The sequence below is a fragment of the Schistocerca cancellata genome, chromosome 6 (assembly GCF_023864275.1).
Source record: "Schistocerca cancellata isolate TAMUIC-IGC-003103 chromosome 6, iqSchCanc2.1, whole genome shotgun sequence".
In the NCBI taxonomy this organism is placed as follows: Eukaryota; Metazoa; Arthropoda; class Insecta; order Orthoptera; family Acrididae; genus Schistocerca; species Schistocerca cancellata.
In genome coordinates, this window is record NC_064631.1 from 478,125,654 (window position 1) to 478,152,626 (window position 26,973).

Below are 26,973 nucleotides of genomic sequence, written 5' to 3' on the forward strand. Positions count from 1 at the left end.
ATGGACAACTCAATAGTAAGGATAATATTACAACAATTAGACAATAATATTTTGCGTGTACACTACTATTATAGACATAGCTTCACATACGTAGGAGTTTCTTCTCTGGATTAATGGTACCATTTTAATGTAATATACAGTTGCAATGACTTATCATATATGGACCAGGTTTGTCTTTTGAAAGGTGTACGTCGTCCTGTCAGCGCTTGCTCTTTGTGTCGTCGCCGAGCCACCAGTCGACCGGTCGTACCTGCCTCCCAGTTCTGAGTACGGACCTCCCTCGGCCTGCTCTCTCAGCTCTCAGTACGGCACCCCAACAGCCAATGGCCTCAGCTCGCAGTACAGTGCGCCTTCACTAACGGACGCTGCTTTTGGTCGCTCAGGCGCTTCCAGCCAGGGTCCAGCGGCTCGCGTCTCCACCAGCTTTGGAAGTGCCTCCTCCAAGAGGATTGGAGCTGGCAGGAGGATAAGTGGTGGTCTCTTCACTCTCTATGACGCTCCTTCGGCAGCTGGCCAACCTACTGGATTTGGAGTACTCGCTTTGTCTACACAGTACGGCGCCTCTTCTTACTCTGGTGACGTGTCCTCCACTCAGTACGGTGCGCCCTCTGATAACGCTGGTAGCCTTTCTCCAGTGTATGGAGTACCTGGATATGGCTACAGTCGCACTGAAGGCCAAGAGGATTATCTTGCTGTAAGATTTTTTATTAAATTCTCTTAATGTTTTCGGTTTTGGTATGACACTGCTCTGCACTTCCAGTTTTAAAAGTATACACACCAAAAAATGTTTGCATCACCTTGGTTCCGCGAGTTCCAGAACCTGTACAGAAAATTTGAATAGCTATCAACATAAACATCATTTCCTACCGTTTTATTGATCATGAAAACCACACTTTGCAAGTTGTACCACTATACAGCGAGACCTTCAGAGGTGGTAATGTACCTCTAATACGCAGCAGCACATCCTCTTAAGTTGATGCATGCCTGTATTCGTCGTGGCGTACTGGTCACGTAGTCCATAAACAGCCCTTTTCAATCAATCCCAGGCATGTTCGATTGGGTTCATGTCTGGAGAACATGCACGGCACGCTAGTCGAGGGATGCCGTTATCCTGAAGATTCATAAGATGTGCACTTTTGGGGGCGCGAATTTATCGTCCATGAAGACGAATGCCTCGCCAATATGCTGCTGATAAGGTTGCACTATCGGTCGGAGGATGGCGTTCACGTATCGTACAGCCGTTACGGTGCCTTCCATGACCACCAGCGGCGTACGTCGGCCCCACATAATGCCACCCCAAAACAGCAGGGACACTACACTTCGCTGCACACGCTGGACAGTGTGTCTAAGGCCTTCGGGCTGACCGGGTTGCCTCCAAAAACGACGATTGTCTGGTTGAAGGCATATGCGACACGCGTGAAGAGAACGTGATGCCAATCCTGAGCGGTCCACTTGACATGTTGTTGGGCCCACCTGTACCTCGCTGCATGGACCTCGCCTAGGGCGTCGGGAGTAAAGTTGCGCCTATGCAGCCTATTGCGCACAGTCTGAGTCGTAACACGACGTCCTGTAGTTGCACGAATAACATTATTCAACATGGTGGCATTGCTGTCATCCTCCGAGTCATAATCCGTAGGTAGCGGTCACCCACTCCAGTAATAGCCCTTGGGCGGCTTGAGTGAAGCATGTCATCGGCAGCTCCTGTATCTCTGCATCTCCCCCATATTCAAACAACATCGCTTTGGTTCACTCCGAGACGCATGGACACTTCCCTTGTCGATAGCCCTTCCAGGCACAAAGTAACAATGCGGACGCAATCGAACGGCGGTATTGGCGGTCTAGGCGTGGTTGGATTACAGGAAACATGAGCCGAGTTCGTCCTTCGTGGTGGAATGACTGGAACTGATCGGCTGTCTGACCCGCTCCGCCTAATAGGCGCTGCTCATGCACGTTTGTTTACATCTTTAGGAGGATTTAGTGACATCTCTGAACAGTCAATGAGACTGTGTCTGTGATATAATATCCACAGTCAACGTCTATCTTCAGGAGTTCTGGGAACTGGTGTGATGCAAAACTTTTTTTGATGTGTGTAGATCTACATAGAGTGAGAATGAATATTGTAGTGGTTACGAAAATGCCCTCAAAACTGTTCATGTGGTGGCAGCTTAATGTTCACTGATCACAATGCATTCTAGACATTATTCCTTTCAGCAATGAAACTACTAGTTTGATATTTTGTCAGTAATATCAAAGTTGAAGGAATTCCTTTTTGATAAGATCTTCTCATGAAATTTCAATCACCAGCTTTTTCCCTAGAGTGTGTGCCTGTGTGTGTGTGTGTGTGTGTGTGTGTGTGTGTGTGGCGCCTACTTTCATAGGGAGGAAGGATCATCATAATTAAATGAGAGAAATCGGAGCTCACAGGGAAAGATTTAAGTTTTGGTTTTCCCGCGTGCTGTTCGAGAGTGGAACGCTGGAGAATAGATTGAAGGTGCTTCTAAGAACTCTCTGCCACGCACTTTATTCTGAACTTCAGAGTAATCATAAATATGTAGATGCATGAAAAGAAACATAAGTCCTTCACAAGATACTACTGTGGTAAGTGATATTCGTTAGAAAGCATTTGTCTCACCCTGTAACATTGTATGGTATTAGTGTGTTATGCATTCTCTTGGCGCTAAGAGGTTCATCTGGATTATAATACGGTGATCACTTTTCTCATCAGTTGCTCTGATGTACTCGAATACAAGTAAGATTTCCTAGCACATCAAAAGTACGTCGCACGTAAGATCTCGCACAGTGTTGCGCAGTGCTAATCGATCATGCAATTTGATTTTCTATATTCTAATGAGGCCTCATCTGATGGAAGTTAATGGCTGTGGCAGCTGTCAGTTCTAGTCGAAGAGTTAAGTGGAAACAGATACAACACTCATTGCCTTGAACGCTTACTTTTTCTAGAAAATTTGAATGCAGTCAACTTAAGGTTCCTTACAAATGCTGGTAGGACGTCAAAGAGGCCGACTTGGAGCAGGAGAGGCATGATAGGACATTTTAATTTCCACTGTCTACACCTTTACAAATAATTTTATAAAACTTTGTCAGCATGACCAGGAAGGATTCAGGATTCACACTCATAGCAGTGGAAGTTCAAACACATAACAAAATAATTTTCTTTTACATGTGAAATTTCATCATTTCTTCACTTACTATTGGCTGCATGTGTTGCTATAAGGACACTTTTCTTCATAAATAAGAGAGATTCTTCGATGAATTTTTCACAACATACAAACCATACTTACAGCTGTATGAAACTCTAGAATTTTCCAATCTATTAAAAACTGTGGTACAAACTGAGATAATTAACTATAAAGTTTGAGTTTTTTCTAAATTTGAAGTTTGAAATGTAACAGGTCATTCATTGTTTTATAAATTAAAATAAATTATAGAGTTTCATACACCAGTAAGTATGGTTTGTATGTTGTGCAAAATTCATCGAAGAATCTCCCTTACTTATGAAGAAAAGTGTACCTCTAGCAACAAATGCAGCCAGTAGTAAGTGAAAAAATGATGAAATTTCACATGTAAAAAAAATTATTTTGTTATGTTTTGGAACTTCCATTGCTTTGAGTGTGAATCTTGAATCCTTCTTGGGCATGCTGACAAAGTTTTATGAATTTATTTGTAAAAGTGTAGACAGTGGGAATTAAAATGTGCTGTGGTGCCTTTCCTGCTCAAAGACGGCATGTTTGACGTCCTATCCTACCCCCTTAATAAACAGCACTATAAAACTTATATTTGTATTTCCTTTTAAATTTTTACCAATGTATTGAAGAGAGATGGATGTAAGCAATAGGAATATAAATGAACTGTCATTCTCAGATTAAGAATATCACTATGTTTATTAACAATTATAATACTACATAAATGTGATAGTATTCCTTTGTTATCCTGTATTCGACAGTTAATACTATCATGTAATTCTACGTGAAAGTTTAAGGTATCTGTTTCAAGACTGACTACAGGTACAGAATACTATTTTGGAATAGTTTTTCCTGATACATTGAGAAAGTTATGCTGAAATTCTGCTTGAAACAGACCCTTCGCTCCATTTAACAGTCAGTGTTCAGACACATTACTCTTACAGGAGCCGGCCAACTACGAGTTCACTTACTCGGTGCAGGACGGCGAGACGCTGAGTGACTTTGGACAAGAGGAGTCCTGGCAGGGGGAGAGCGCCCAGGGCCAGTACCGCGTGCTGCTGCCCGACAGCCGCAAGAAGATCGTCTCCTACCAGGCAGACGAGGGCGGCTACAGGCCCACCGTAGAGTACCAGGACACCGGACTCACACGCCTACTCCGCCGGCGGAAACGGCTACGGCAGAGGGCGCGCCAGAGCTGGAGCTGGAAATGGCGGATACCACTACTAACCAACTACTGGACTGTTCTGAACGCACAGGAAACGATACTGCCATCGGAAATAGAACGTACAAACATAGTGAAGTTAATTTATCTATAGATCTAGTTATTTACGAAGAATGGGTAACATTATTCTAATGTTACAATGATAGCCTGGTGTCTCTCTCTGTAGTAGATAACAATCGTATTTCTTTTTGTATGTGTTGATGAATAAAGAAAAAGACCAATTTATATATACCATTGTCTGTTATTATTCCATGGTTCCATCGTTAAATCTATTGTACATCCAGAGTGACTAGATCAGCTGAAAAGAAAAGAAATGTTGTAGTACTCAGGTTTATAATAACAACATTACTAAAACTCGAGACATTCTATCTTCTGAATACTTTCTTTTGCTTTATGAAATATTCACCCTTCTAATGAAATCTGAGTTTCGCAGTATCACGAATTTAAGAAGGCCATCTAATCCACACTTTCCAAACCATAGAAGCCCTAAATTTATGTGCAACATATTTAATCTTGCTTTGTGCATTATTGTTGGTTTCTCGTATTTACTTTGGGAAACATGTAGTCTGAGATTTCTGCAGTTGTCTCCAAGCACTAAGGTTAAAGGGAATAAAAACGTAAAGAATATAAACTTCCTTCTAACGTCAGCAATGAACGTAATTAGATGTAAGCCATATAACCCTTGCCAGACTGACTACTTATAATCTCTTTCTTTACTACCATTGCGGAATGTTTAGTAACATTAACTGTCCAGAATCTGATTTCTATTCCATTATACTTAAATTACTTCTGCTCTTTCGTTCAGAATTACTTCATGTTAGTGTTTAGACTCTTATTCGCAAAATATTTCTGTTCATAATTAATAACCACTATTTAATATCTTCCATAAACTCAAATGTTTCCAATTGTTTTGGCATACCTCTCTGATTTTTCTTTCGTAATATTCTCTCCATTTAATTTACTGCTATCTTTAAGCATTTCGTTAAGTCATGTGTCTCCAGCAGTAGTTATCAGAGAATGCTACAGTGCTCTGTAGTTCTCTACAAACTACCTGTAGTGCCGACCACTTTAGTCAATGGATGACTTACAGCCCGAGTCTCAAACACACTCAACACATTCACTAAGTGACAGTCAGGGAGTATAGTTACTGAGAGACTAAAATTCTCTAAACTTCTGTTAGAGTATTTACAAATCATCTACTGTGTTAGGTTAGATTATGTTCATTAGTGTCACGACAGCTCACAAAGAAAAAACTGAGTACGTATTTCGTGATGTCTATCCTTTCAATAAATGACAGTTACTGTACTCAGGTTTTGTCACTAGCGATTCTGTTTTAGTCCTATTACCCTGTGAAGGCTGTGTAGTTAGATTGATAACAGGGCACTTTTTTATTTTATTTTATTTTTTTTATTTTTTGAGTAATCAGCCTCCATCGGTCTTCTGACTGGTTTACTGTGCAACAGCACCAATTTCTCTCCTGTGCCAACCTCTTCATCGCAGAGTAGCACTTGCTACCTACGTCCTCAATTATTTGCTGAATGTACCCCATCTCTGTCTTCCTCTAGTGTTTTTACCCTCCACAGCTCCATCTAGAGCCATGGAAGTTATTTCGTGATGCCTTACAGATATCCCATAATCCTGTCCCTTCTTCTTGTCATTGTTTTTCATATGGTACTTTCCTCACAAATTCTGCAGAGAGCCTCCTCATATCATTGCTTCTACGAGTAATTTCAGTCATCTCAATGTTTCGATTCTCTTCTGCTTTGGTTTTCCCAAAGGCTATGTTTCACTAACGTACAGTGCTGTGCTCCGAACGAACACTCTCAGAAATTCTTTCCGCAAATTAAGGCCTATCTTTGACACTACTAGACTTCTCTTGGCCAGGAATGCTCTCTTTACCAGTGCTAGTCTGCACTTTATTTCCGCATTCCTTCGTCCAACATGGGATATTTTACTGCCTAGGCAGAGGAATTACTTAATTTCATCTAGTTCGTGATCCCAAATTCTGGTGATTAGGTTCTCGCTGTTCTCATTTCCGCTACTTCTCATTACTTCCGTCAGTCTTCGATTTACTCTCAATCCATAGTCCGTACCCATTAAACTGTTCATTCCATTCAGCAGATCAATTAATCTTTTTCACTTTCACTCAGGATAGCAATGTCATCAGCGAATCGAATTATTGATATCGTTTCACCTTGAATTTTTATTCCACCCTGAACCTTTCTTTTATTACCATCACTGCTTCCTCTATATACAGATTGAACAGTGGGGGCGAAAGGCTACATCCCTGTCTTACACCCTTTTTAATACGAGCACTTCGTTCTTGGTCGTCCACTATTATTATTTCCCCTTGGCTGTAGTACTTACTGTATATGATCCGTCTCTCCCCATAGCCTACCCCTATTTTCCTCAGAATTTCGAACATTGTCGAACGCTTTTTCCAGGTCGACAGATCCTATGAACGTGTCTTGACTTTTCTTTAGTCTTGCTCCATTATCAACGGCAGCGTCAGAATTGCCCCTCTCGTACCTTTACCTTTCCTAAAGCCAAACTGACAGTCACCTAACGCAATCTTATTTTTTTTCCATTCTTCCGTGTATTATTCTTGTCAGCTCAGCAACTTGGTTACATGAGTTGTTAAGCTGATTGTGCGATAATTCTCGTACTTGTCAGCTCTTGCTGTATTCCAAATTGTGGGATGATGTTTTCCCGAAAGTCAATCGCCAGACTTATGCATTCTACACACCAACGTGAATAGTCGTTTTGTTGCCACTTCCCCCAACTATTTTAGAAATCCTGATGGAATGTTATCTATCCCTTTTGCCTTATTTTATCTTAAGTCCTCTAAAGTTCTTTTAAATTACGATTCTAATACCGGCTCCCCCATCTCTTCTAAATCGACTCCTGTTTCTTTTTCTATCAAATCAGAAAAATCTTCCCCCTCATAGAGTCTTTCAATGTATTCTTTCCACCTATTCGCTTTCTCATCTACATTTAACTGGAATTCCCGTTGCACTCTTCATGTTATCACCATTGCTTTTTATGTTACCGAAGGTTGTTTTGCCTTTCCTGTTTGCTGAGTCAGTCCTACCGACAATCATTTCTTTTTCAATTTCGTCACATTTTTCATGCACCCATTTCGTCTTGGCTTTCCTGGACTTTCTATTTATTTCATTCTTCAGTGACTTGTATTTCTGTATTCCTGTGTCTCCCAGATCATTTTTGTACTTTCTCCTTTCATTGATCTATTGAAGTATTAGTCCTGTTACCCATGGTTTCTTCGCAGTTACCTTCTTTGTACCTATGTTTTCGTTTCCAAATTTTGTTATCGCCCTCTTTAGGGATGTTCATTCCTCTTCAACTGCGCTGCTTACTGAGCTATTCCTTATTGCTGTATGTATACCCTTAGGGAACTTCAAGCGTATCTCGTCATTCCTTAGTACTTCTGCATCACACTTCTTTGCGTATTGATTATTCCTGACTAATGTCTTAGCCAACGGCCTTGCCGGAGTGGTAACACCGGTTCCCGTCAGATCACCGAAGTTAAGTGCTGTCGGGCTGGGTTAGTACTTGGATGGGTGACCATCCGGTCTACCGAGTGCTGTTGGCAGGCGGGGTGCACTCAGCCTTTTTGAGGCAAACTGAGGAGCTACTTGATTGAGAAGTAACGGCTCCGGTCTCGGAAACTGACATACGGCCGGGAGAGCGGTGTGCTGACCACATGCCCCTCTATATCCGCATCAAGTAACGCCTATGGGCTAAGGATGACACGGCGGCCGGTCGGTCCCGTTGGGTCTACATGGCCTGTTCGGGAGGAGTTTAGTTTAGTTTGACTAATGTCTTAAGCTTCAGTCTACTTTTCATCACTACTGAATTGTGATCTGTGTCTATAAATGCTCCTGGGTACGCCTTACAATCCAGTATCTGATTTCGGAATCCCTGTCTGACCATGATGCACTCTAATTGAAATTATCCCGTATCAACCGGACTTTTCCAAGTATACTTCCTCCTCTTGTGAGTCCTGAACGGAGTATTCGCTATTACTAGCTGACGTTTATTGCAGAACTCAATTAAACTTTCTCCACTCTCATTCCTTGTTCGAAGCCCATATTCTCCTGTAACCTTTTCTTCTACTGCTCCGCTTACAGCGGCAGTACCCTCTCCCATGACTATTAGATTTTCATCTTCCTTTACATACTGTATTAGCCATTCAATATCCTCATACAGTTTCTCTATATCTTCAGCTTCAGCTTGCGACGTCGCCATGTATACCTGAACTATCGTTGTCGGTGTAGGTTTGCTGTCGATTCTGATAAGGCTGCTTAGGCTAAGAATTAATGATAGAGATGTCTACCATTGCGTAGTCTGATGTCGGCGAACAATGACTGTATCTATGAGGTATGTTTAAGAGAGAGCGAGAGAGCGTAATAAGAGTTCCAAACACAGAAATCTGAGTTTCATGGAGCAGTTATCGGAAAGGCAGTATAGGTGAAGAAGCACGTGAGCACAGAATTAATTAATTATTGTAAGAAGTCTACTGCATAAACTTTGAATTAAGACTGGTCGTCACAAAACCCGACAACGAGACTTTCAACTTGCACTTTTTCTAGCTGGCTTGAAAACAGTGTATCCGAAAAAAAAAATTGCTCCATTGTGTTCATAGATGTTTTGCGAATCGGGTCTTTTAAACACCAAGTAGAGCATGCAGAAACAAATTTTAATGAATTGATAAATGTGAACATTGATAGCGCACGGTTTTAGGGAATTGGAATGTACTAGAGAATGCCAAGAGAAACTTTTTTAAACATTTGTTTGACATCAGTATCCCACAGAAGAATCAAACATTGCTGCACAGCTGTTACATGCTCTGCCGTATTACTTAATTCTTAGAGAAAAAGATTTCTTCTTGAAAATATTGCCTATGTGAATAAATTCTCTTTTCAGTATTTTGCAGAACGCCAGTTAATAAAAATTACAACTTGAGAAAAAAATCAAAAAATTAGAACTTATCTGTCTTACTACGCTTTTACAAATCGCACTTAGCTTTGAGCAACTACACTCTAACCATTCTACTCTTCCAAAAAGGATATATATATATATATATTCTTGTTATTAGGAAGAGTATATACACATTTATAAAGCATATGAAATATGCACACAGCATTTAACTTAAATCTCATAATTAAAAGCAATTTGGTTCTTAAGCACTACTCAACCACTTTTTCTGGTGTTTCTCTCAAAACTTCAGACGTTACTCTTTCTCTCTCTGACGCTGTACGAACAGGACAACACAAGTGAACATTGTTTGTTAGATTGCCGTTCATCAGTTACAGTATGGCAAGAATCATATTTCCTTGTCAGTCAGATTCTGTCTGTACTGAATGGAATTGTAGTACAATTGGTTCAAATGGCCCTGAGCACTATGGGACTTAACTTATGAGGTCATCAGTCCCCTATAACGTAGAACGACGTAAACCTAACTAACCTAAGGACATCACACACATCCATGCCCGAGGCAGGATTCGAACCTGCGACCGTAGCGGTCGCGCGGTTCCAGACTGTAGAGCCTGTAACCGCTCGGCCACTTCGGCCGGCAATTGTAGTGCACTTTTATCATAATTGCGAGCACAATCACATGGCAAAAACGCCGCTTCGCAGGTTATTAAACCTGCTGATTCCCCAGATTAAAGTATCGTCTGTCTTAGCTTATAGTCAAACACCAGCTGCACAATTCTCTGTCCTCGCTGATATCTTGCCAAACCACACACCGTGATACAGGATAGTCGAGCAGCGAGTAACGGATACGAGTTCCTTCCCGCGCTGTCCGTCTCGACACCAGCTGCGGGATCCGCCGCTCTCCTTGCTGCGTGCGTCAGCGCCCAACGGTGCCGTACAGCTCGGCAATAGCAGACAAATTGCGCGAGAATCGGGAATCTCAAAAACGTCGGTGTTCCGAACGCTACATCAACATCGTTTGCACCCGTACCATATTTCTATGCACCAGGAATTGCATGGCGACGACTTTGAACGTCGTGTGCAGTTCTGCCACTGGGCACAAGACAAATTACGGGACCATGACATATTTTTTGCACGCGTTCTACACTCCTGGAAATGGAAAAAAGAACACATTGACACCGGTGTGTCAGACCCACCATACTTGCTCCGGACACTGCGAGAGGGCTGTACAAGCAATGATCACACGCACGGCACAGCGGACACACCAGGAACCGCGGTGTTGGCCGTCGAATGGCGCTAGCTGCGCAGCATTTGTGCACCGCCGCCGTCAGTGTCAGCCAGTTTGCCGTGGCATACGGAGCTCCATCGCAGTCTTTAACACTGGTAGCATGCCGCGACAGCGTGGACGTGAACCGTATGTGCAGTTGACGGACTTTGAGCGAGGGCGTATAGTGGGCATGCGGGAGGCCGGGTGGACGTACCGCCGAATTGCTCAACACGTGGGGCGTGAGGTCTCCACAGTACATCGATGTTGTCGCCAGTGGTCGGCGGAAGGTGCACGTGCCCGTCGACCTGGGACCGGACCGCAGCGACGCACGGATGCACGCCAAGACCGTAGGATCCTACGCAGTGCCGTAGGGGACCGCACCGCCACTTCCCAGCAAATTAGAGACACTGTTGCTCCTGGGGTATCGGCGAGGACCATTCGCAACCGTCTCCATGAAGCTGGGCTACGGTCCCGCACACCGTTAGGCCGTCTTCCGCTCACGCCCCAACATCGTGCAGCCCGTCTCCAGTGGTGTCGCGACAGGCGTGAATGGAGGGACGAATGGAGACGTGTCGTCTTCAGCGATGAGAGTCGCTTCTGCCTTGGTGCCAATGATGGTCGTATGCGTGTTTGGCGCCGTGCAGGTGAGCGCCGCAATCAGGACTGCATACGACCGAGGCACACAGGGCCAACACCCGGCATCATGGTGTGGGGAGCGATCTCCTACACTGGCCGTACACCACTGGTGATCGTCGAGGGGACACTGAATAGTGCACGGTACATCCAAACCGTCATCGAACCCATCGTTCTACCATTCTTAGACCGGCAAGGAACTTGCTGTTCCAACAGGACAATGCACGTCCGCATGTATCCCGTGCCACCCAACGTGCTCTAGAAGGTGTAAGTCAACTACCATGGCCAGCAAGATCTCCGGATCTGTCCCCCATTGAGCATGTTTGGGACTGGATGAAGCCTAGCAACTGTCAGTGTCAACACTATTCACGTATGCCACAAACTGGCTTTACTCAGTGACATGCTGTGTAATGCGGACGTTGACGTATCTCTCCTTCAGGAGGTGTATGTTGCAACTTCTTGTGCTCCCTGGTTTTACAGCACTTCTCTCTCATGCTTCCCATACAGGTAATGGGATGGCGATTTTCTTACGACGGTATCCTCGCTGATGTAGTTGCCTATCTCCCTGATACCAGAGGTATGGCTCTCATGTTTAATGACGCCAGGATCGTCAATCTCTGTGCTCCATCCGTTTCTGGTCGGCGCCGTGAACATTCCACCTTATTCTTAGAGACAGTCGCTCCTCTCTTCCTGGGTCGGCAGGGTGCATTGATCATGCAGGGTGATTTTGACAGCACCCAGGCACCCAAAGGCCAACTACCACGTCACTCTCCGTGCGCGGCGCTTGCAATAATTCTCCAGCACGTCAGCCCAGTGGATTCTTGGGTGCATGTTCATGGCGATCTTCCTGGGTTTACGCATTTCACTAGCCATTCTTCCAGTCGACTCTATCGTGTTTACACCTCCCGCGATATTATCAGTGGGGTGCAGGCTGCTGAAGTGTGTCACACTGCGTTCTCTGACCATTGAAGCCATCAATCTCTGACGTGAAAGGGAGTAGCGCGGGCGTAAACCATGGAAACTGAACATGATCCACCTTACTTCACCCGACGGCCGGCAGCTCATCGAGCCCAGTTGGGCAGCTTGTCGTCGACGCCGTGATGCCTAACAGTCTGCCCTGTCATGGTGGATGTTCAGAGCAAAGCCTGCTCTCCACAAGACCTTGATTGGTTACCGAAGGGAAGTTGGGGCGCGGCGGCGACGGACTCAGGAAGTCTACTTCACCATTCTCCGGGAATGAACTATGATGCCTTATTCGCCAGAGCACCAGGCGTTGGTGAATCGTTCCCAGGCAGAGCTCACGTCCCCCTCTCACCGACACCTTGAAGGAACAATGGTTAGGTTGCACACGCACGATGGGTTAGTGCAAGAGCAACCATCTATGTATCATAACGGAACGACACCACCGTCGGAGGAATTTGATTAATGTTCTAACGACCGGTGATGGGCAGAGTTTTGATACCCAACGGGATATCGGGCCTGCCCTCCATACACATTACATTACGCTGTACGCTGAACAATGTCACCGCCCTGCCAACATTATGACAGTCTACAGCCTCTTCTTCGGCTTGGTTCACGTGGATGCCACGATGGATCTGATTGTTAATGTCATGAAGTCCATGACGCTATCCAGGCGGGTTCTACTAACAGGTTGCCTGGCCCTGAAGGCCTCGCACTGGGGTTTAATGTGCCCCCATAAAAGAAAGTCACAGGGAGTGAGATCTGGTGATCGGGGAGGCCATTTCATGAAACAGCTCGCTCCGCACCTGAACACGCCATGTTTGCGATTAACGCTGACAATCGGCAAATTACCAAACTATGCTGTGGCTGTACACATGAAAAAATAACTTTTTGGGATTCTCTTCAAAATGACATACGTATGATATCTGTACAATGTTTCATTCTTGTGCAATAAATAATTGAAAGTGTTCCCGGACTTTATGTACACCCTGTACATATTCCGTGTTCATTTTATTTCATTTTATGAGCTGTCATTTTCAGACAAGTAGCGCAAACTCCTCGATTTATTTTTCGACTTTTGTTAATATTTTGTGATGCCATTTATAATAAGAAAGACGGCCGATGTGGCCGCGCGGTTCTGGGCGCATCAGTCCGGAACCCCGCTGCTGCTACAGTCGCAGATTCGCATCCTCCCTTGGGCATGGATGTGTGTGATGTCCTTAGGTTAGTCAGGTTTAAGTAGTTCCAAGTCTAGGGAACTGATGACCTCAGATGTTAAGTCCCATAGTGCTTAGAGCCATTTGAATCATTTTTATAATAAGAAAGTAATTCCGTCTCGTTCCTTGTTCTGGCAACAAGACATTTTGTCGTTGTAAAGAGGCTCTGACACTCGTAGCGATCAGAAGTTTTTTCAGTGACCTCACATTATTAATTTAGTCATATTTTTAGAAAAACTGCTTTGGAAAATGGAACAAGCTAATTAATAAATACGTCAAACTTTGAGTTGGTTCTCCGCTCAATGTAAACATCACCCCAGTAAACAATTTTTGAACTTTCTTTAAAATCTTTAGTAGTTTTATCATTAATCAGCCTCACTACTTTCGTAGACTGGTTCTGAGCTGTAGAGTCTGCCTTCCTCTACAGTTTTTGCCCCCTAAGACATTTTTGAGCGTATACCTCTATGCGCAATCTTCTGATGAAAGTATCCGCATGGTCAGCGGTAAGGAGTTACACGAGATACAGACCACCATCCAGTGTCTTCCAAGATGATAAACACAGTTTCACTCACATATAGACTGGCACACACACACACACACACACACACACACACAGAGAGAGAGAGAGAGAGAGAGAGAGAGAGAGAGAGAGAGAGAGAGAGTTAACTGAATTATAGAGAGACTGCAGTTGTAATTATGAGCAAAGCCATAAATTATTGTTGGAACGATAGGGGAAACCAATTCTTGACTGTCAGTGGAATGGCTGAGGGCTTGAAAGAGGTCACGATGAAAGTAGTCATAAACCACCAAAGCTTTTGCATGTTAAAACTGCAACAGCTGTCTATTTAATCGTTGTTAGCACTACATTCGGCCAGTTAGGATGGTTACGGCCAGACACGTTACGTAATTACGCAATACCCTACGTCTAGTACCTGTCATGTCACCATAATCGCAAAAGACATTCTCAGTTAACTAGTAACCTAAGTCTCACTGTCCGTAAAGAAAAACTTTCGTAAACTCTACTCTTAGGGGTGTATAAAAAATACAAAATTAAAACATAAAAATAAAAACAAAAATACCTTGATCTAATTACTCTCCGGTCTCATTCGTTGCCGCGGAGAGGGGTGGGGATTTCGCGGCCAAGCTTCAGGTTGTGACCCCTCCCCGCTTCACTCTCCTGCTCTCGTGCACTCCCCGTGTCCATTCAGTTTTGTGATCACGCAAAATAAATGAAAAGAAAAGGAGGAAATGGCCAACGTGGTTGAATGATGCTGTGTAGGTGGACCGGGTTCGATTTCCTACAGGGTCAGAGATTTAATCCGCTAGGGGAATGCGCCATGTGTTGTCCTTATAGTCATTACATCATCGCTCTAAAAACCTGGCGCTCTAAAAACCCCAAATGGAGTCTCTCGGCCAATAATGCCGTACTATCACTTCATTTTTTTTGTACCTCCACATCCCGTACACTTTGATTCTCTTCTTTTACGAAGTTCACTCAGTCCACGAATTACTTCAATACAATCCTTGGCTTCAGCTGCACATTATTTAAAAATTTTTCGTAAAATTAAAACCCATGTCTGGAACTATTTAACTAGCACTGATTTGTAATCTCATTCCTGAACCTTTCTTTTATTTCCGTGACTGCTTTATCTACGTACAGATTGGACAGCTGGGGTGAAAGAGTGCACCCCTGTCTTACATCTCTTTGAATCCACGCACATTGTTCTAGTCTGCCGCTTTTAGCTTTCTTCTTGGTTTTTGTACGTGTTGTCTTTCTTTGTACCTCATAACTACTTATCTCATAATGTAGAATACCTTGCACTAATCTACGTTGTCGAATGCTTTTTCTACGTCAAAAAATTCTACGAAAGTCTCGTCATCAGTCTTACTACCATTATAAGCTTAAATGTCGGAAGTGCCTTCATCGCACCGTTATGTTCCCCAAAGCCAAACGGATCCTAACAGTTTCTCTATTTTCTTTCCCATTCTTCTGTATACTATTCTTTTGGGAAAACTGGATACATTGTGCGATGATGACGCTGGAGTGTCATCAGTCTCATAGGCTCTACACGCCAACATCGATAGCCGTTGCTCACCGCATACCCTAAAGATTTTAACAATTTCGAAGGAATATTATCTATCTTTTATGACTTATTTTCAAAGGTCAGTGAAACTGTAACGCTGGATCGCCTTTTCTTCCAAATCGAATCGACACCTATTTTTGCTTATATCAAGTCAAATGGTTCAAATGGCTCTAAGCACTATGGGACTTAACATCTGAGGTCATCAGTCCCCTAGAACTTAGAACTACTTAAACCTAACTAAAGACATCACACACATCTATGTCCGAGGCAGGATTCGAACTTGCGACCGTAGCGGTCACGCTGTTCCCGACTGATGCGCCTAGAACCGCTCGGCCACACCGGCTGGCTATATCAAGTCAGAAATCAGCTCGTTTCCCTCGTAGAAGCACTTACGCGGTTTCTCCTCTTCGTTTAACGAATGGATTCCTATGATACATTTTATCTCTGAGAAAGTAAATGATAGCATTATCTCTTTACTAATTTTTAGCATCACCCAACACCAAGCGTCCTCTACATTTGCCTAGCGCAAGTGGAGTCCTATACAAAGAATTATTGGTCCATGTATCTGATGTAAACTTCAAATGGTCTTCCTTTTTACGTGATATGAACAAGGTTTCATGAAGATACTTCATAAAATGTCAAATTAGAGCTCATGGATATTCGAAACAAAATAGTTAGCTAGGACGAGAGAAGGGGAAATTATGAGTTTGCACGCCAGGAGGCATCAAAGGTCGTAGGCAGCTTTTGGAATGAGACAGACCCATAGGGGCGCAGCAGAGCAGCGTATCGGCGTTTGCTGACAAGGTCGCGCAGAGCGCTGACGTAACGGCAGGGACTCCCAACACTCCCCTCTATCTGGAGCAGCTGGTCCGAGGCCCTGGAGAGGGCCGCCTCGTCCGTGGCCGCTGCGTATAAATACCGGGCGCCGAACTGCTGGGGCCACTCATAGTGCAGCATCTGTCTCCTGAACAACATGAAGGTAAGACAGCCGCGGAGAGAGTCCGTCGCACAGGCACTCATTTATTTTTTATTTTTTGTGTCACATGTCTCATTCTGTAGGACAAGATCTCCTCGAATATGGAAGATGTTGGGTTGGTTGGGTTGTTCGGGGGAAGTGATCACACAGTGAGGTCATCGGTCTATCGGATTAGGGAAGGACAGGGAAGGAGGTCAGTCGTGCCATTTCAAAGGAACAACCCCGACATTTGCCTGCAACAATTTAGGGAAATTACGGAAAACCTGAATCAGGATGGCCCAACGAAGGACTGAACCGTCGTCCTGCAGAATGCGAGTCCAGTGTACTAGCTACTGTTCTACCTTGCTCGGTGGAAAGTGTCGGTACACGAAATTACAACAGAATAGTAATAAAAGTTGTTGTTGTTGTTGTGGTCTTCAGTCCTGAGACTGGCTTCATGCAGCTCTCCATGCTACTGTATCCTGTGCAAGCTTCTTCATCTCCCAGTACCTACTGCAATCTACATCCTTCTGTATCTGTTCAGTGTATTCATCTCTTGGTCTCCCTCTACGATTTTTTCCCTCCACGCTGCCCTCCAATACTACATTGGTGATTCCTTGATGCCTCAGAACATGTCCTACCAACCGATCCCTTCTTCTAGTCAATTTGTGCCACAAACTTCCCTTCTCCCCAATCCTATTCAATACCTCCTCATTAGTTATGTGATCTACCTATCTAATCTTCAGCATTCTTCTGTAGCACCACATTTCGAAAGCTTCTATTCTCTTCTTGTCTAAACTATTTATCGTCCATGTTTCACTTCCCTACATGGCTACACTCCACACAAATACTTTCAGAAACGACTTCCTGACACTTGAATCAATACTCGATGTTAACAAATTTCTCTTCTTCAGAAACGCTTTCCTTGTAATTGCCAGTCTACATTTTATATTCTCTCTACTTCGACCACCATCAGTTATTTTGCTCCCCAAATAGCAAATCTCCTTTACTACTTTAAGTGTCTCATTTCCTAATCTAATACCCTCAACATCACCCGACTTAATTCAACTACATTCCATTATCCTCGTTTTGCTTTTGTTGATGTTCATCGTATATCCTCCTTTCAAGACACAATCCATTCCATTCAACTGCTCTTCCAAGTCCTTTGCTGTCTCTGACAGAATTACAATGTCATCGTCAAACCTCAAAGTTTTTATTTCTTCTCCATGAATTTTAATACCTACTCCGAATTTTTCTTTTGTTTCCTTCACTGCTTGCTCAATATACAGATTGAATAACATCGGGGAGAGGCTACAACCCTGTCTCACCCCCTTCCCAACCACTGCTTCCCTTTCATGCCCCTCAACTCTTATAACTGCCATTTGGTTTCTATACAAATTGTAAATAGCTTTTCACTCCCTATATTTTACCCCTGCCACCTTCAGAATTTTAAAGAGAGTATTCCAGTCAACATTGTCAAAAGCTTTCTCTAAGTCTACAAATGCTAGAAACGTAGGCTTGCCTTTCTTTAATCTATTTTCTAAGATAAGTCGTAGCGTCAGTATTGCCTCACGTGTTCCAACATTTCTACGGAATCCAAACTGATCTTCCCGAGGTCAGCTTCTACTAGTTTTTCCATTCGTCTGTAAAGAATTCGCGTTAGTATTTTGCAGCTGTGATTTATTAAACTGATAGTTCGGTAATTTTCACATATGTCAGCACCTGCTTTCTTTGGGATTGGAATTATTATATTCTTCTTGAAGTCTGAGGGTATTTCGCCTGTCTCATACATCTTGCTCACCAGATGGTAGAGTTTTGTCAGGATTGGCTCTCCCAAGGCCGTCAGTAGTTCTAATGGAATGCTGTCTACTCCCGGGGCCTTGTTTCGACTCAGATCTTTCAGTGCTCTGTCAAACTCTTCACGCAATATCATATCTCCCATTTCATCTTCATCTACATCCTCTTCCATTTCTATAACATTGTCCTCAAGTACATCGCCCTTGTATAGACCCTCTATATACTCCTTCCACCTTTCTGCTTTCCCTTCTTTGCTTACAAGGGAACATCCCCATCGCACCCCCCTCAGATTTAGTTATAAGTTGGCACAGTGGATAGGCCTTGGAAAACTGAACACAGATCGATCGAGAAAACAGGAAGAAGTTGGGTGGAACTATGAAAAAATAATCAAAATATACAAACTGGGTCGTCCATGCGTAAGATAGGCAATATTAAGGGCAATGTGAGGCGAGGAGCGCCGTGGTCCTGTGGTTAGCGTGAACAGCTGCAGAACGAGAGGTCTTCAGTTCAGTTCAAATCTTCCCTCAACTGAAAATTTTAACTTTTTTATTTTCAGTTTATGTGAAAAACTCTTATGTTTTCATCACTAAATCGGGCAAGGTAGAAGAATCTTTTCACCCATTCGCTAAGTGTACTAGTTAGGTGGGTCGACAACATATTGCTGTCATGTGACGCACATGCTGTCACCATGTCGTATACAAAATATCAGACATGTTTTCCTGTGGAGGAATCGGTTGACCTATGACCTTGCGATCAAATGTTTTCGGTTCCCATTGGAGAGGCACGTCCTTTCGTCTACTAATCGCACGGTTTTGCAGTGCGGTCACAAAACACAGACACCAAACTTATTACAGTGAACAGAGACGTCAATGAACGAACGGACAGATCATAACTTTGCGAAATTAAAGAAAGCAAAATTTTCCGTTGAGGGCAGATTTGAACCAAGTACCTCTCGTTCCTCAGCTGTTCACGCTAACCACGGGACCACGGCGCTCCTCACCTCACATTGCCCTTAATGTTGCTTATCTTACACATGGACGACCCAGTTTGTATATTTTGCTTATTTTTTCATAGTTCCACACAACTTCTTCCTGTTTTCTCGATTGATCTGTGTTCAGTTTTTCAAGGCCTATCCACTGTGCCAACTTATAACTAAATCTGAGGGGGGTGCGATGGGGATGTTCCCTTGTTAGAACTGGGTTTCCATCTGAGCTCTTGATGTTGATGCAAGTGGTTTTCTTATCTCCAAAGGTCTCTTTAATTATCCTGTAGGCAATATCTATCTTACCCCTAGTGAGATAAGCCTCTACATCCTTACATTTGTCCTCTAGCCATCCCTGCTTAGCCATTTTGCACTTCCTGTCGATCTCATTTTTGAGACGTCGGTATTCCTTTTTGCCTGCTTCATTTACTGCATTTTTATATTTTCACCTTTCATCAGTTAAATTCAATATTATTTCTATTACCCAAGGATTTCTACTAGCCCTCGTCTTTTTACCTACTTGATCCTCTGCTGCCTTCACTACTTCATCCCTCAAAGCTAGCCATTCTTCTTCAACTGTATTTCTTTCCCCCATTCCTGCCATTTGCTCCCTTACGCTCTCTCTGAAACTCTGTACAAGCTCTGGTTTAGTCAGTTTATCCAGATCCCATCTCCTTAAATTCCCACCTTTTTGCAGTTTCTTCAGTTTTAATCTACAGTTCATAACCAATAGATTGTGGTAAGAGTCCACATCTGCCCCTGGAAATGTCTTACAATTTAGAACTGGTTCCTAAATCTCTGTCTTACCATTGTATAATCTATCTGAAATCTGTCAGTATCTACGGGCTATTTCCATGTATACAACCTTCTTTTCTGATTCTTGAACCAAGTGTTAGCTATGATTAAGTTATGCTCTGTGCAAGATTCTACCAGGCGGCTTCCTCTTTCATTTCTTAGTCCCAATCCATATTCACCTACTACGTTTCCTTCTCTCCCTTTTCCTACTACTGAATTCCAGTCACCCATGACTATTACATTTTCGTCTCCCTTCACTATCTGAATAATTTCTTTTATCTCATCATACATTTCTTCAATTTCTTCGTCATCTGCAGAGCTAGTTGGCATATAAACTTGTACTACTGTAGTAGGCGTGGGCTTCGTGTCTATCATGGCCACAATAATGCGTTCACTATGCTGTTTGTAGTAGCTTACCCGCATTCCTATTTTTTTTATTTATTATTAGACCTACTCCTGCATTACCCCTATTTGACTTTGTGTTTATAACCCTGTATTCGCCTGACCAAAAGTCTTGTTCCTCCTGCCACCGAACTTCACTAATTCCCACTATATCTAACTTTAACCTATCCATTTCCCTTTTTAAATTTTCTAACCTACCTGCCCGATTAAGGGATCTGACATTCCACGCTCCGATCCGTAGAACGCCAGTTTTCTTTCTCCTGATAACGACGTCCTCCTGAGTAGTCCCCGCCCGGAGATCCGAATGGGGGACTATTTTACCTCCGGAATAGGCCAGATCACTCAATCATCCAGACTGTTGCCCCTGCAACTACTGAAAAGGCTGCTGCCCCTCTTCAGGAACCACACGTTTGTTTGGCCTCTCATCAGATACCCCTCCGTTGTGGTTGCACCTACGGTACGGCTATCTGTATCGCTGAGGCACGCAAGCCTCCCACCAACGGCAAGGTCCATGGTCCATTGGGGGGGGGGGGAGTAAGCTTAATTTTTCAAGGAAATCGTCAACAGAATGAATGATCCATGAGAAAAGTCTTCAGTTTAGACTTGAAAGCGAATCAATTACTAATAATACTTTTGAATTCTTGTGGTAGCTTATTGAAAATATATACAGCAGAATGCTTACGCCTTCCTGTGCAGGAGGTGTGTTCCAAATGCATTCTGGATATCTGTCTACTATTTAACAAGAAACAACATATTAAGAGGTCAGTGTCAGAATACCTAGACTAATGCACAGAGTCGACAAGAAATTTGAGAGCTAATAACACTTATTGCCCGAATCACCCGCTTCTGACTCAAAATTACACTTTGAGAATCGGAAGAGTTACCCCAAAATATAATGCCACATGTCATAAGTGAATGAAAATAAGCAAAGAAGACTATTCTTCGTGTCGAACTATCACTTACTTCACACACTATTCTAATAGTAAAAACGGCAGCATTAATACTTTCAACAAGATCCTGAACATGAGTTATCCACGACAGTTTACTATCTACCTGAACGCCTAGAAATTGGAACTGTTCAGTATCACTAATCATATGCCCATTCTGTGTAATTACAACGTTACGTTTTGTTGAATTATGTGTTAGAAGTTGTAAAAACTGCGTCTTACTGTGATTTACCGTTAATTTATTTTCTACAAGCCATACCCTTTAGTCTTCAACTGCTCTATCTGGAACAGTGACAACGCTGCACTCAATATACTTTACTACCAAGCTGGTGTCATCAGCAAATAGAAATATCATCTCTAATTCTAGAAGGCATACCATTTAAATAAATAAAGAACGTGAGTGGCCACAGCCCTGATCCCTGGGGCACCCACCATATAACCGTACCCTACTCAGACCCCACATCATAACTATTCGCAGTAAGGTGGAGAATGACCTTTTGCTGTCTGTTCTTAAATTAAGAGGTGAGCCAATTGTAAGGTCCTCTCCATATTACATAATTCTCAAATTTCTGGAACAATATTTTGTGATAAACACAATCAAACGAGTTAGTTAGATCAAAAAAGATGCCTGCCGTTTGAAATCTTTTGTATGTCCATCCTGTACCTCACAGAGAAAAGAGAATACAGAATTTTCATGAGATGTATTCGCAGTTGCGAAAGTGGACTACCATCAGCCGCAGAATGAACGACGACAATGAAAACTTGTACCTGACAGGGACTCGAACCCCGACTTCTCGTTTATTACGATGGGTCGCCTTATCATTTGGCTATCCGAGCACTGCTCACAGCCACAACCAAATTCTCAAATATCGTAAACCGTCTGTCTACAGCCTGCACTTGTACATCCATTATTAGTTAGATTTCTTTGAAATTCTATTCTATTGTCCTCAAATTTTGTCTTTTACTATCATGCGAAATTAGCTGCAAGTTCCATTAAGTTATATCATAACAAAAATGAGTTTTGTCATTGTTCTATAATGTAATTCTCAAGTTAACTACCGTTTCGTTACGCGTTTCTTCTACAATGATTTAATTAAGATAGTTATGGGGCAAGGTAGGTTTTCCTATATTGATCGATACTTAGAGATGTGTACAACGTATTCTCTGTACAACGTACTTTATGATTTATTTAAGTACTGATCACAGTAGATAGAATATTAACAGTATTTTGAAGGTTCCTTGTAAAGAAAGGAAAAAGACGTCATATGATCTCTTTCATTACAGATGTGTTATCATATAGCACTCTACCAATTTCTGTCGACATTTATTGTTTATTTTCTCATGTTAATGTCAGAGGCTAGAGGACAAATGTAAGGATGTAGAGGCTTATCTCACTAGGGGTAAGATAGATACTGCCTACAGGAAAATTAAAGAGACTTTTGGGGAAAAGAGAACCACTTGTATGAATATCAAGAGCTCAGATGGAAACCCAGTTCTAAGCAACGAAAGGAAATCAGAGAGATGGAAGGAGTATATAGAGGGTCTATACAAGGGCGATGTTCTTGAGGACAATATTATGGAAATGGAAGAGGATGTAGATGAAGATGAAATGGGAGATACGATACTGCGTGCAGAGTTTGACAGAGCACTGAAAGACCTGAGTCGAAACAAGGCCCCGGGAATAGACAACATTCCATTAGAACTACTGACAGCCTTAGCAGAGCCAGTCCTGCAAAACTCTACCATCTGGTGAGCAAGATGTATGAGACAGCCGAAATACCCTCAGACTTCAAGAAGAATATAATAATTCCAACCCCAAAGAAAGCAGGTGCTGACATATGTGAAAATTACCGAACTATCAGTTTAATAAGTCACGGATGCAAAATACTAACACGAATTATATACAGACGAATGGAAAAACTGGTAGAAGCCGACCTCGTGGAAGATCAGTTTGGATTCCGTAGAAATGTCGGAACATATGAGGCAATACTGACCCTACGACTTATCTTAGAAGCTAGATTAAGGAAAGGCAAACTTACGTTTCTAGCATTTGTAGATTTAGAGAAAGCTTTTGACAATGTTGACTGGAATACTCTCTTTCAAGTTCTAAATGTGGCAGGGGTAAAATACAGGGAGCGAAAGGCTATTTACAATTTGTACAGAAACCAAATGGCAGTTATAAGAGTTGAGGGGCATGAAAGGGAAGCAGTGGTTGGGAAGGGAGTGAGACAGGGTTGTAGCCTATCCCCGATTTTGTTCAATCTGTATATTGAGTAAGCAATGAAGGAAACAAAAGAAAAATTCGGAGTAGGTATTAAAATTCATGGAGAAGAAATAAAAACCTTGAGGTTCGACGATGACATTGTAATTCTGTCACAGACAGCAAAGGACTTGGAAGAGCAGTTGAACGGAATGGACAGTGTCTTGAAAGGAGGGTGTAAGATGCACATCAACAAAAGCAAAACGAGGATAATGGATTGTAGTCGAATTAAGTACGGTAATGCTGAGGGAATTAGATTAGGAAATGAGACACTTAAAGTAGTAAAGCAGTTTTGCTATTAGGGGAGCAAAATAACTGATGATGGTGGAAGTAGAGAGGATATAAAACGTAGACTGGCAATGGCAAGGAAAGCGTTTCTGAAGAAGAGAAATTTGTTAACATCGAGTATAGCTTTAAGTGTCACGAAGTCGTTTCTGAAAGTATTTGTATGGAACGTAGCCATGTAGGGAAGTGAAACATGGACGATAACTAGTTTGGACAAGGAGAGAATAGAAGCATTCGAAATGTGGTGCTACAGAAGAATGCTGAAGATTAGATTGGTAGATCATATAACTAATGAGGAGGTATTGAGTAGAATTGGGAAGAAGTTTGTGGCACAACTTGACTAGAAGAAGGGACCGGTTGGTAGGACATGTTCTGAGGCATCAAGGGATCACCAATGTAGTATTGTAGGGCAGCGTGGAGGGTAAAAATCGTAGAGGGAGACCAAGAGGTGAATACACTAAACAGATTCAGAAGGATGTAGGTTGCAGTAGGTACTGGGAGATGAAGAAGCTTGCACAGGATACAGTAGCATGGAGAACTGCATCAAACCAGCCTCAAGACTGTAGACCACAACAACAACAACAACAAAATGTCAGACAGCTCATACACAACTACAACAACTTTTTCATTTCAGTCTTGTGATGTACCAGTGTACCAAGAAAAATAAATACAACATTTTATATCGGTTTGAAACGAAAATTATGCACCAATGATTGCTATTGCATTACTAAAACAAACACTTCCTGAATTTGGTAGACAAAGATTTAAGGGATGGCCATTAGTTGAATTTTCTTTCATTCATGTTTCATTCTTTTTGGACACAGCATTTTAACGCTGTTGAAAAGGTGTATGGGTAGAAAATATTCATGTTACTTAGCTGTATGGAATGTATTAATTTCTAACTGCAATGTCCTTACAAATGAGGAATTCTTTTCTTATTGTTCTCAGACACCACAACTGTCCCAAATGAATAATACAGGAAGTACGCTAGTAATAGCTGTGAGCTGTTTAGTAGAAACTGTTCTCTCGTAGTGTTCTAAAGTAGAATTCGACAGCTAAACTCTGCTGAGTAATCATCAACAGTATGACGGTATTTCACTACATACTGGCCCACTTAATGGAAAAATAATGATTATTATATATGAGTATATACCATGTAAATCTCTATTATATACACAGCCTCACTTTAACACCACATATTTTCTGCATACCAGTGCTTAGTTACATTCGTACTTGGATACAATTCTACAAAATTAGCTGCAATAGACGGTTGTAATGACACATGACATACTGACCAATTTTGTCTTTTCAAAGGTGTACATCGTCCTGTCAGCGCTTGCTCTCTGTGTCGTCGCCGAGCCGCCAGTGGACCGGTCGTACCTGCCTCCCAGCTCAGAGTACGGACGTCCCTCGGCCTCCTCCCTCAGCTCTCAGTACGGCGCCCCAGCAGCCAACGGCCTCAGCACTCAGTACGTAGCTCCTGCGCTGACAGGCGCTGCTTTTGGTCGCTCAGGCGTTTCCAGCCAGGCTCCAGCAGCTCGCGTCTCCTCCAGCTTTGGAAGCGCCTCCTCCAGGAGGTTTGGATCTGGCAGGAGGATCGGCGGTGGTCTCTCCACTCGCTATGGCGCTCCTTCGGCGGCTGGCCGTGCCACTGGCTTTGGAGGAATCGGTCTGTCCACACAGTACGGCGCCCCTTCTTACTCTGGTGACGCGCTCTCCACTCAGTACGGTGCGCCCTCTGGTAACGCTGGCGGCCTTTCTCCAGTATATGGAGCGCCCGGATATGCCTACACTCGTGCCGGAGCCCAAGAGGATGCACTTGCCGTAAGATTCAGCCTCTATTTACCTAAAACGTTATGTACTAAACAAGACGATTGCTACAATGACGTGATGTGTTTACATAGCTAAAATGACAATAAGTAATTAGTAATGGAATCCAGAGCATCTACATTTTTGTTATGCAGATGCTGTGTTGAAACAAAAAAAGATAAAATTGTTGCCTGAAAATTTGTCGCCAATATTTTAGTATGACACAATTAACGTTGCTATCATTCACATTCTTAACTATATCCACACTGTTCTTTATCGAAGTTAAAATATTATTATTAAATGTAATATCTGGAAACATTCACCTTCGAATGAAATTAATATTGAAGACTGGAACCTACTGTGGTCGAATCAGCACTCACTCTATAATTCATAATATAAAGAGAAATCCTAGGCACATACCACTTCTTTTAAATGGTTCATTTGGAATATGTAGAACTTTGTTTACAGTTTTTTCACGAAGTTTTATCTATAGAAGAAAGAAAAATTTTTGGGTAAAGTAAAGAGCCCAGTAAGGTAGAACTTTACATAATTGTAAATAGTATGGGAAGACTGATATCCATAGAGTTGTAAAAACTCTTAGTGCTGTACGTATTAGGATTAAATATTTTGTTACAGAAGAGGATATAGTATAAATCCATTTCCCACAGTTACTACCGTAACCCATTTACTCTGCTACTGAGAGAAAATTTAAGTTACGTTACTGTCGACCGTTGGAAATGCTGTTGAATTAGCGAGTACTGTAAATTTACTGAATAGCCGTTTGAATACGTTAATAACTGTGGCACCCATGTTAGAATCACTTACCTATTTGTACATGAAATAATTCAATGAATTAAAATAAATATACCTGTTAATCATCTGTCAAAGTGGAAAAGCACCAAAGCAAAACTATTTTTTCTCATCAGGAGCCGGCCAACTACGAGTTCAGCTACTCGGTGCAGGACGGAGAGACGCTGAGTGACTTTGGACAAGAGGAGTCCAGGCAGGGTGAGAGCGCCCAGGGCGAGTACCGCGTGTTGCTGCCTGACGGCCGTAAGCAGATCGTCTCCTACCAGGCTGACGAGGGCGGCTACAGGCCCACCATAGAGTACCAGGACACCGGACTCACCGCCTACTCTGCCAGCGGATATGGCTATGGCAGGGGTCGCGCTGGGGCTGGAAACGGTGGATACAACTACTGA

The 26,973-nt window shown here is 42.8% G+C and overlaps 1 protein-coding gene and 1 pseudogene across 1 annotated transcript; both read left to right on the forward strand.

Annotated features, from left to right (window-relative positions):
• On the forward strand, window positions 1-26,973 carry LOC126088391 (pro-resilin-like). The gene is made up of 5 exons (XM_049906531.1): window positions 1-15; window positions 185-694; window positions 4,145-4,321; window positions 25,277-25,786; window positions 26,698-26,973. The coding sequence occupies exons 1-5, from the start codon at window positions 1-3 to the stop codon at window positions 26,971-26,973; spliced, it is 1,488 nt and encodes a 495-aa protein (XP_049762488.1).
• LOC126089515 (5S ribosomal RNA) lies at window positions 7,915-8,032 on the forward strand (annotated as a pseudogene).